Source organism: Schistosoma mansoni, chromosome 6 (assembly GCF_000237925.1).
Source record: "Schistosoma mansoni strain Puerto Rico chromosome 6, complete genome".
Classification (NCBI taxonomy): Eukaryota; Metazoa; Platyhelminthes; class Trematoda; order Strigeidida; family Schistosomatidae; genus Schistosoma; species Schistosoma mansoni.
The window spans coordinates 13,535,514-13,548,122 of NC_031500.1; the positions used below are offsets into that span (position 1 = coordinate 13,535,514).

The window sequence follows — 12,609 nt, forward strand, 5'->3', positions numbered from 1 at the left end:
ACCCTGAGTTCGATCCCTGACGATAAAGTTGTCGGTGAGAACTGCTGAAGGGTCCAACAATAGGATCTAAAAAGCAGCCTCATACTAGGCATAGTTGAAATTTACTGGTCATTTTTTACCACTAGAGTTCAAGATTAGGCCGAAACAACTGTCTTGTGATTACTGGTCTTCGATAGCTGTCTAGCTAAGATTAGTCCGTCAGTTAAACAATGAAAATGGGGTAGATATCGTTAGGTATACGACCTTTAAAAAATTATGGAAACGATTTAAAAATTTTATATTATGGACTAAAATCATCTGAAGAACCATTACAAATTAGAAAGTATTAGATGGATGCTTCGTTCTACTCTGTAATTTTTAACCAGTTTACACCCAAGTACTTCATAAACTTCTAAACTTGTAGTAAGTAACAAGATCACTAATCTGGAAATCTGTAGTTTACATTTTTTATGTTTATTTATCCACAGAATATCATTTATTTGCCTTAAAGTCCATTACGTATAGAATTTTTGGAAGCATGTAGGTAATATGGTAGTAATATAGAGTTTCAAATAATAAATTGTTTACAGAAGAGGGTTTTGTGGAGATTTCAGTAATTTTATATAGTTGAAATCACGAGTCAGTTGAAGCTAGACAACCATGGAAAACCTGGAAGCACTGGACGGTCGTTCCTTCCTATTGTGGGACTCCTCAGCAGTGCGCACTCACGATCCCGCCTCGCGAGATTCGAACCCAGGACCTACCAGTCTCGTGCGCGAGCACTTAACCTAGAGGGAAGCAGTAACCAGTGGAGTTCAACCAGGTCTGTTGGGAGATATCAACTCGCTGAAGACATTGGTGAATGGTTGCTCAATTTCGTGGATTGGTTGAAGTTAGACATTAACACCATTGGATGCCGACTCAGTGGTCTAGAGGTTAAGCGCTTGCGCGCGAGACTCATAAGTCCTGGGTTGGAATATCGCGAGACGGGATCGTGGATGCGCACTGCTGAGGAGTCCCATAATGGGACGAAACGGCCGTCCAGTGCTTCCAGGTTTTTCATGATGGTCTAGCTTCAATTGACTCATGATTTCAACTATATAATATTCTTAATTGATATACAGTTGCGATTAAAGTTCGAAAATAGAAAGAAATAGGATGTAATGGAATACTATACCAAACATTGTAATTGATTAGGGCTGATATGTATATTTTTGTCAGGAAAATCTAGTCAAAAAAAATTGGGGAAGAGGAGATTTGAAACACGAATTTACGGCTAATCTACTGAATAGGAATTATCTTATGAAACTCACTCCCAAACTAACAGACTTTGTTCATACTGTAGTGCATGCCCAATTTATCACAGAGTTGAATGATCGAAATGAATGAATTAGTTATGCTTATCTGTTGTTAAAAAGGAACTTAAATGAAAGTGAGTACAAGACTACCTATCAACTTACTGAGAAGTGTAAAGAATTACCTGCTTCATTTAAGAAACTCATTCAAAATGAGGAGTCACATCAATTGTCACTTCATAGATTAATGACTTATCTAGCTGTGAACACCTTTAATTATTTATAGCCCTATCACACTTTAATTAGTATACCCTTGGTCTATCATTTGCACTCTGAAAGCAGATTATGCAAGACGTATATAAGACTGATTCATAATCTTGATACATTGAGTATTTCTTCACACTGAGAGAGATGCTTTGACACCTTCAACCACTCTACAGCCTAACAACCATCCACTTCTGACTTGCTGGACCTCGTTGTCCTGGAAATTAATGTTAAAAACATGGTAACTCTGAAAAGTTTCTTAACACGTTTAAAGCCATCTTCCTCAAACACTGTTTATATAAATGCCCACTCCTCCTCATAGTTATGAAAAATACCTTAGCCAAAGATCAACTTCCTTTACTATAGTAAATATTTTGCACCATTCAAGTTTAAAGTATTTCTCAATATTTGTAGAGGTTTGACTAAGCACTAGGACTAGTCGTAATCTTTAGAAAGACCGTGTACTACATAGTTGTGAATAAAACTGTATCAATCTTGGTGAACAGAAATCAGTGCAGTCTAAACCAGCTCAGACTAATTTTGATACTGTCACGAGTTTAGTTTATCTATCACAATGTAGGATATGTGAAGTGTAACGTTCGATGCAAGCAGTTATTTCTTACACATGTGAAACCTGTTTTTTCGTGTTGAGAACATTCCATGACCACTGGAGTTTCCGATGGTTTGTTGGTTTTAGGGACAACATTGTTAAATTACATTTCAGGTTTAATAAATAATGTTTAAGCGCACATCACAAGTTAATAAATATCGCTATTTGTAGATATAGGTTTAGGAGTATTTGGTATGTTTTACGCGTGACTCTTAGTTCTTACATTACTTCATCGAAAGAAGCAAACTTTACCTTCATTTTGTTCGTCACAACTACCTGATGTGGTGACATAGATAATACATTTCAGTGTTATGAGAAGATATGATGAACTAAACTTTTAAAAATAGTAACAGAATTGCCTTAGGGAATCTGTAGAAAAACTCAGATCAAAAAGCCAGTTGACTTTCATTTCAATTGGTTTTCCAATAAGATCGCATTCAAAAGCACAGTAACCCATGAAGTAGGCTAATCCTTTCAATACATCACCACTTAGATTCAGTTTCTTTTTTATCAGATTCACCTGAAGTGTGATATTATTTATTTGGCAACTGCTTGAAGGACCCTAGTGTTCCATGCAAGGAGTAAATGCCTGGCCCTGAATGAACTTCTCAATACTAGGTTCCCATTTAGAGCTCAGCAGGAACTTTATAACCTAGATACCTACTAGCATTGTACGACAATAACATCTATTTGTTTCAACAATCTTGAAAATAAATTATCGTCCGACTTAGAATTCAATGGGGTTTGGTGAGTGCTAGAGATTCAGTACCACACTATTCACAAGACCCATACAGTGACACTTGATTTGGGCCTTGAAAGTTGGGTTCGCTATCGCAATGTTTTGTTAACTTGCTACAGGCTGAATCACACTCAACGGGAGGGCCGAGAGAAAATATAGATAAACTATTATAGGTTGTGAATCAATAGCAGACATTTCTCACCCTTGGACGTTCAGGTCGCAAAACTTTAATCATTTTTGCAGTTATTTGACTAAAATGCTACAATTTTTTTATATTTTCATGTATAGTTTGTCAAACTAAATACATTTCTATAATTACTTCTTGAAAACTGTAACAAATAAAGCTAAAATTACTTAAAATATATGAAATCATGATAACAATGTTCAAAATGGAACGACACAATCGCTCAAACAAATGTAACGCATACAGCCTTGAAATAATTTGGTGGATCGCAATCATCAAAACGAATATAGATCTAAAAAGTTCCCGCTAAAAACAAATTATATCGTCTAGATTGAAATTATATATATGTATTTTTAGTAGCTTAATATTAATGCATTTGAAAATTTAAATAATAATTTGAATAAAGCAAACATTTATGGTGGGAACTACTTCACATGATATCAATCCGCAAAATACAGCATGCAATTCAAATGGAGTGTAAAAAACTGCTTTGTGAAGTGCTTGCAGTTCTAAGTTGTTGTATTGGATTGTACAAACTGTTTATGTGTTAGAGCTAGCCTTTTTGGCGGCTTACAAAGATAATTGCGCGCACTAAAACCGGGTGATTTAATAAATTTCAGCGCGCATTTTAACATTTACCTCAACGTTGTTTTGGAGTTATGTTTCATTTACTTGCTTCGTAGTTCTGTTTAAATGTTTCATGGTGACTCATACAATACTGGAACCACATTAACAAAATATTATGGAATATAGTAATACAAACATGAGCGGTGGCCAACAGACATATGTCTCACAATCTCAAGAGCCACCGAGGGTGTCTGGATGTAATCCTCAACACCTTACAAACACTTTCCCAGGAGCTGATTGTAATTCACCTAACAGGAATTATGGACCTTATTCACAAGCTTATCAAACTCATGAGTACAGTGGACCACATACTTCTCATATTGCTGGACCACAAGGGGTTTATCAACAGACGTACCCTGGTGAAGTTCATGCTCAAAGTTTGACACTCAACCAGTTGTTACAACAAAACAGTTCTTCAGGTACATACCAAGTCCGCGCTATGAACAACACACAGCCAGTTTATCGGAGCTATGATCCTTATTCCTATACATATAAGTCCGGTGCACCGTCGTGCGTGTCACAAGATCGATCTCAGGTAGGTTATCTCCACATTTTAGAATCTATATTCATCCAATGCGTTCACTATGTCACAAAACTTAGTAACGTTCGTTTTGTCATTAACACTCGTGCTTGATTATTTACAAAACACATGTAAGAGATTTTGGCTAGTTTTCATATTTGACTGCTTCATGTCGATTTTAGAGCGTAAACCTTCCTGTTAAATGCAGGATAATAAGCTTTCTAGAGAAATAGGTTTCCCCACAGATAAGTAATTTATGTAGGAAATTAGAAGCATGAGGTTCTCCAGTTTTCAGTCACAGCTTACATTTTAAGTGTTATAATGGTGTTACAATATTACCATAGGGAAGTTAGTTTGTATAAAGAGTGTAAAAGTGTGTGCGTGCAATGCTAAGGGGCAGGTTTGATCATGGTAGCAAAGACAAGGCAGTCATTGAGGTAATAAACTTGTCCAGACTTAAGTTGCCACGTCATACAATGTCCTCGTTGAGTAACTGACTATCTCAGCATGTTATATTTGGATTATTAGTGTCTGAATGATTGTATTAATATATACTTCTTGGGTGTAATCGCTAGCTGTTTTGTTGCTGTTTCGGAATGTTCAATCTTCTGGACAAAAGGTCCCTTTTTTGTTAAGAAAACAGTGGCTTAATATGGAAGTTAACTCAATGCAGAGACTAGTGTCAATACTGCATTAAAAACTACAGTTGATAGCAAACCTGGAACTCAGCACTTAATGTAGCGACTTCCTGATAAAATGTATCCATCATGTTTAGAACTGTGTTCACTTTTAGTGAATATTATTATATATTATATTTAAACACATAAATATTGGTACAAAAAGCACCAGATAAATATGCGCCTCACAAATCTCATTTGATTTGTGTGAGGGCGGAGATACTGCCCAGGTGCCCAGACTGAAGCAGGTGGTTCTCTTAGGGAGCCATACCCCGAGCCTTTGACCTAAAGGTCTGATCCACAAGGCAGTGGAGCATCGTAAGGAGATGCAGTCCCATGGTAGCCGGTGACCAGCAATAGGTTCATACGCCATTCGTTCCATCAGGATCCTGGAGCCCATGTGCACCATTGGTTTGGAATCAGGGTTTTCCAACTCCCCTAGGTGGGCCCTCCATGACCACCAACCCGGTTAAAGCTCCGGACATTCGCTCTTCGTCCTCTCACTTTCGTAAATAACACCCCCGCCACGAGAAGGCAGTGAGTAGGACTTCCCTGGTAGAGGCTATATATTCGCTGGCCATGTGAGAGGATTTCGAGAGGGAGAGTGGACTCTCCCCACTCTCGGCCGAACCAGGGCGTTTGGGGGCTTAGTGAATATGCTACTGCACAACTACCCACTATTCCCAGAAAACCTGAATGGAACATTGAAGTAGGCCCCCCGACCCTACTTGAAGTTCAAAAGGCTATAGGTAATCTGAAACGAGGAAAAGCAGCTGGTCCTGATGGATTGGCTCCAGAGGTCTTTAAATATGGTGGTCCAATTTTAGCGATTAGGTTGACTAATATTCTGGCTAAAATCTGGGAGACGGATGTAATCCCATCCGACTGGTCACAATCACTGATTGTCCCAATATATAAAAAGGGGTCAAAATCATCCTGCGATAACCATAGAGGGATTAGTCTGACTAACATAGCATCTAAAATACTAGCCTCAATAATTATCAGGAGCCTAACTAAGACTCGTGAACTGCAAACACGAGAAAATCAGGCTGCCTTCAGACCTGGTCGTGGCTGTATCGACCACATATTCACCATTCGTCAAGTTTTAGAGCACAGACACGCTTATCGGCGTCCGACAATGATAGTTTTTCTTGACTTGAAAGCAGCATTTGACTCTGTAGACCGAGAGGTTCTGTGGCAGTGTCTGTCATTGAAAGGTGTACCTCAGAAGTACATAAACTTTGTGAAGGCTGTTTACTCGAACACTACCAGTCGAGTGAGAGCTTATGGCGAACTGTCATATGATTTTACAACCTCAAGTGGTATCCGTTAAGGCTGTCCACTATCCCCGTTTTTGTTTAACTTCATTATAGACCTGTTGCTGCAAATAACACTCTCTTCGACTGAATCTACAGGAATTGATCTCCTACCAGGGGGACCACTAAGCGACTTAGAATACGCAGATGACATAGTCCTGTTTGGTGAAGACGCTGGCAAAATGCAGAGTCTTCTGTTGGAACTCAGTAATAATGCCAGGATGTTTGGGATGCGTTTCTCCCCATCCAAATGTAAATTGTTACTCCAGGACTGGCCTGCGTCAACACCCGAACTAAGGATAGGGAGTGAAGTAGTCGAACGCGTCGACAACTTCACTTATCTTGGAAGTCTGATCAGCCCTAATGGGTTGGTGTCTGATGAAATCTCTGCACGGATTCAAAAAGCTCGTTTGGCTTTTGCCAACTTACGTCACCTATGGCGTAGACGAGATATCCGTCTATCAATTAAGGGACGAGTATACTGCGCATCAGTTCGTTCTGTTCTACTTTACGGCTGCGAAACGTGGCCATTAAGAGTAGAAGATACTCGTAGGTTACTAGTATTTGACCACAGATGCCTTAGAAATATTGCTCGCATCTGCTGGGATAATCGGGTAAGTAATAATGAGGTTAGACGCAGGGTATTAGGGAACGATGGTAAATCAGTTGATGAGGTGATGAATCTTCATCGACTGAGATGGTTGGGCCATGTGTTACGTATGCCTGAACACCGATTACCACGACGCGCTATGATGACTAGTATTGGGGACGGTTGGAAGAGAGTTAGGGGCGGCCAAACCAAAACATGGCATCAGTGCTTGAAGTCACTAACTTCTAGTCTGAGCCATGTTGGCAGTTGCAGACTACCTGGTTGGGGTCCGCGTGACTATCGTAACTAATGGTTGGAGACTCTGGGTGACATGGCTCAGAATCGATCACAATGGCGTAGGTGTATACACTCTTTATCTTCCCTTAAACCTTGAGACTAAAATTGCTTCATATCTCTCTTCCTTCCTATACTATATCCTTATATACAACCTATAATTTATATACTACTACCAACACTAAATTAACTACTATTAATCCGGTGTTGATCTTGTTGTGCTAACGAGGTATGGCAACTTGGACCGATGCATATATGTGCCTGGTCCTACGTTGTAGCTGACTGACTGACTGAATATGCTTCACAAGACTAAAGCAAGCAACATATTTTGTACTAAATATCTTGTTTTATTAGTATTAGTTCTTCCTCATTATCATTGCTATCACATTAATATGATTTCTTTGGCATTCATCTCGTTAATTTCACCTCAAGATGTATGATAATTTGGTCTGCCATATGTACGTTAGACTGCGTGGATTCTGACTGACTAGTTAACTTCAATTCACTATTATTTAGCTCATCAGTAGTATGTATTTATACTGTCAGTCACTTTAATAAAGTTAGGCCGAATTCTTATGAAAGACTTCGAAAAGAAGATAGAGGAAATCGAGCTGACTATTCAGTGAGTTCTCACTTTCAAGTATGAAAATGATCGGCTGATGTTAACACAAAGCAAGAGCTGATTTGAGGCAATCTGGTATTTAGAACTGGGGACAAAACGTCTGGTTTTCAATTGCGTTGCTGTACTTCTATACAGCTCATAGTTGGTCTGTGGCACAGATTTATTCGCCTCTTATCTCTCCACATATCTTGAGTTTCAAGATTGTTTCATACTGTTTATTTCGCGAATTTATTCCCCGTGAAGCATATTCTCTATCTCTAATCTTTTAAGTGTTCCTGTAACTACGAATGCTACTGCTTCTGCTATTTTATCTCGACGACTGCATCCTTTTATATTGATATGGTGTGGCAACTTGGATCGGTTTATATTTATCCCAGGCTTTTACACTGCTCATGAATAAGTTACTGAGATCAACAGGTCAGGGTCATTGAAGGCTCCAGTTTCGTTTAGTCCATAGCTAGTCATCACTTTAGCGTTGTCTTTTATAACTGGACGTCTGGTTTTATAGGGACATATATCGTACTGAGGCTTACTGTCCACAGTATTTGTACATCAGTGCCGGTTAGAAAACTGTCATGTGTGATTAAGTCGTCAGCAGCCCTAATCTTGTTGTTAGTCATACCATAGAAAGTCTTTTTGGGGATCCTGGTGTAATTCTACGTATAAGTTTATCATCTAACATCCAAGACTCTCAAGAACTTATCTAAAAATGAGGAGGTTTCCTATCTCCAGATTTACAAATCTGAAACCTTGTTTTTGATTACCACTAACTTTCGAAATCATTATTTTCCATGGGCTACCTTGCATCCTCTGTTTGATGATCCTCTGGTTTCCAAGATGGTATATTTTGGCCAGCTGCCGATTATCTGGACGCAAATGTAGCTGATACTTCTAGAGTATCTGCTTATATTATAATCTTGGAAACAAAGTGTATTTCAGTAGCCAACTGTATTAATTGTCTCCATACTATCGATGTTAGTTCTACCTAGTTTTTTATGTAAGGACTAATGAGGCTCAAGTGAAGTAGAAACAAATACATGGGTAAAATATACGAGATTTCAATGAAGATATAAAGTAGGTGTATTTCTAATCAAACCAGAAGCAGAACAGTTACTAAGTCTAAATAAGCATTAGTTAATTTATTCAGCAGTGAAGTTTGCGACTACAGCCAATCATATCCTTGTTCTATCTGTCAACCATTCAGGTAGATAGTAAGTACAGTGGTTTATATAAATCACTTATGTAAAATTTTAGTGCTTTACACCACCTCACTATAGGATAAAGGTAGTTATGTTGGTTAAAGATTTACTGGTGTAACAGTTGTAAAGTTTAAAATATGGTTTACTGTGTTAGTGTCTATACTCAAACTAGCTCTACTGATCTGAGAAACTATTATTTTTAGATACTGAGGTGTGACTGTCTGCTAACTAGCCCCACTTATTTTGTTTTTTAACGGATAAATCCTCGAAGTAAAACTGTCGTCCAATTTGTCAAGAATTGATCTCTTAACCGATAAGTCTCATTAACGTAGAGTACGCAGAGGTCACACATGATCTTAGCTCAGAGAGCCGAGAAGCCTATGTGCTGTTCAACCAAATAGTTCCGTAAGAACTCGGAAGGATAGGGACACACGTAGTTGCCTTTTCGTCGTTTCTGCCTACGCTCCCACTGACTGCAGCCCGGATGAAGTGAAAAATGACTTTTACAGAAAGCTCTCTTAACCTCTTCAAAAAGCTAAACGCTCAGACATAGTACTCGTAGCAGGTGATTTTTATGCCCAATTAGGTAGCTTAAACCAATCAGAAAGACATTTAGGTGGGTATTTCATTATTCTGGCTCGGCGAACAGATAATGGTGATCGTCTGTTGCAACTATAATCAGACAATCGTTTATTTTTAGCAAACACTGATTTTAAGCATAAGGAGAGACATCGTCTAACATGGCGATCCCCTGCGTTAAACCAGTGATGGACTCCAATAGACCGTATTGCCATCAGTCATCGTTGGAGAGGCTCGATAGAAGATTGTCACTCTTTCTGGAATACATGTTTAGACTCTGGTCATGCTTTAATACGAGCACGCTTTGCTTGCTTCTCACTGGACGCAGAAAAACTACGCTAAGAAGACCCATTAGGATTGAACTGGAGGACGAGAAAGCCAAATGTAAATTCCAGGAACAACTGAGTTCACATCTAGGCAGTTTTGTAAAAGAGACTGACCCAGATGTTGCTTGGAAAGATATACGGACAGCTGTGGAGACAGCAATAACATCTATTAGTAATTTAAACCAAAGGGTTCCAAAAAACCAATGGATTTCTTCTAAGTCTATTGCACTGATAGATTCTCGTAAACTCATCCCATCAGGCTCCGAACACTATGACGAGCGAAAACAAATCAGATTCAAATTAACCAAAAGTCTACGAAACGATCGTGAGCGGCGGTGGGCAACGAAAGCAAAAGCAATGGAAAAGGCAGCGGCTGTAGGCAACACTAAACAACTCTTTAGACTAATAAAAGAAACCGGAATTGAGAAGTCAAGTGTAAGTGAGACAATCTCAGAGAAAAACGAAACCTTTATATGCTCTCAGCCCAGACGTTTAGAACGATGGGCAGAACACTTTAGGGAGCAGTTTAGCTAACCTTCAACTACTCTACAGTTACCCACCATTCCCAAACAGTCTGAATGGAACATTGGAGTAGATCCCCCGACTCTAGTTGAAGTTCAAAAGGCTATAGCTAATCTGAAAGGACGAAGAGCAGCTGGTTCAGATGGACTGGCTCCAGCGGTTTAATTTTAACAATTAGGTTGACTAATATTTTAGCTAAAATTTGGGAGTTGGACGTAATCCCATCTGACTGGTCACAACCACTTATTGTCCCAATATATAAGAAGGGATCAAGATCATCTTGTAATAACTATAGAGGGATTAATTTGACTAATATAGCATATAAAATACTAGCCTCAAAAATTATCGGGAGCCTAACTAAGACTCGTGAACTGCAAACACGAGAAAATCAGGCTGCCTTCAGACCTGGTCGTGGCTGTATCGACCACACATTCACCATTCGTCAGGTCGTAGAACACAGGCATGCTTATCGGCGTCCGACAATGATAGTTTTTCTTGACTTAAAAGTAGCATCTGACTCTGTAGACCGAGAGGTTCTTTGGCAGTGTGTCATTGAAAGGTGTACCTCAGAAGTACATAAACTTTGTGAAGGCTGTTTACTCGAACACTACCAGTTGAGTGAGAGCTTATGGCGAACTGTCGTCTGATTTTACAACCCCAAGTGGTGTCCGACAAAGTTTTCAGCTATCTTCATTTTTGTTTAACTTCGTCATAGACCTACTGCTGGAAATAACACTCTCATCGACTGAATTTTCAGGAATTGATCTCTTATCACTTATCGACTTCGAGTACGCAGATGACATAGTCCTGTTTGGTAAAGACGCTGATAAAATACACAGTCTTTGGTAGCACTGAGCAACAATGCAAGGATGTTTGGAATGCGTTTCTTCCCCCTCTAAATGTAAATTGTTGCTCCAGGACTGGCCTGCGTCAACACCTGAACTAAAGATAAGGAGTGAAGTAGTCGAACGCGTCGACAACTTCACTTATCTTGGAAGTCTGATCAGCTCTAATGGGTTGGTGTCTGACGAAATCTCTGCACGGATTCAGAAAGCTCGTTTGGCTTTTGCCAAATTACATCACCTATGACAAAGGCGAGATATCCGTCTATCAATTAAACGACGAGTATACTGCACAGCAGTTCGCTCTGTTCTACTTTACGGCTGCGAAACGTGGCCATTAAGATTAGAAGATACTCGTAAGTTACTAGTCTTCGGTCACAGATGTCTTAGAAATATTGCTCGCAACTCCTGGGATCACCGGGTGAGTAATAGTGAGGTTAGACGCAGGGTAGTAAGGAATGATGGTAAATCAGTTGAGGCTGTAAGTCTTCGTCGACTGAGATGGTTGGGCCACGTGTTACGTATGCCTGAACACAGATTATCACGGCGCGCAATGTTGACTAGTGTTGGTGACGGATAAGAGAAAGGTAGGGGCGACCAAACCAAAACGTGGCATCAGTGCTTATAGTCACTAACTTCTAATCTGAGCCATGTTGGTAGATGCAGACTACTTGGTTGGTGTCCGCGTGACTATCGTAACCAATGGTTGGAGACTCTGGGTGACATGGCTCAGAATCAATCACAGTGATGTAGGCGTATACACTCTTTGTCTGCCCTTAAACCATGAGATTAAAATTGCTTCATACCTGTGTTTCTTCCTGTACTATATCCTTATATACGGTCTTTCTTTTATATATTACCACCACTAAATTAACTACTATGAATTCGGTGTTCATCTTGTTGTGCTAATGAGGTGTGGCAACTTGGACCGATGCATATGTGCTTGGTCCTACGTTGTAGCTGACTAGCTGACACAGAGCTTATAGTTTAGTTTAGTATAGATTCTTTCAAAACAGTTTTCTAAGTACCCTGAACAATTTCATGGATGTTTAAAATGAGTTGGACTCTCACCAAATCCAAGATGATGTTTTAGAACTAGTCTAAATCATTACGTAGTTTGACAATAAAGGTGAGAGTACTCAATACTTCATACATTTGGGGAGTAGCTGGTTGGATAAAAGTAAGAGTAGATGAGTAAAAGGTTAATATTAGTAAAATCGTTGAATACTATGGGTTACACGGCTTGGAATCACTTATAATGGTTCAGATGCATTAGCTCTTAATTCCAGTATTCTTTCATGAATACTCTTTCATTCTGTTTTTCTGGAACATATTTTCAATGTTTACTCTTTCTTCATATCATCCTACTTCAATTATTGAGACTCTTGTGCTATTCATCTCATAAATTTCTCCTCACCGTCCTAA

At 39.2% G+C, this 12,609-nt stretch overlaps 1 protein-coding gene across 1 annotated transcript in view; it reads left to right on the forward strand.

Annotated features, from left to right (window-relative positions):
* Positions 1-3,834: 3,834 nt before the first annotated feature.
* Positions 3,835-12,609, forward strand: part of Smp_156170 (hypothetical protein) — a gene marked incomplete at both ends in the record, with an annotated part of 45,743 nt that continues 36,968 nt past the window's right edge. The window contains one exon of the mRNA XM_018798330.1: positions 3,835-4,233. Within this exon, the coding sequence (XP_018653283.1) occupies positions 3,835-4,233 (399 nt within the window). The remainder of the gene's footprint in view (positions 4,234-12,609) is intronic.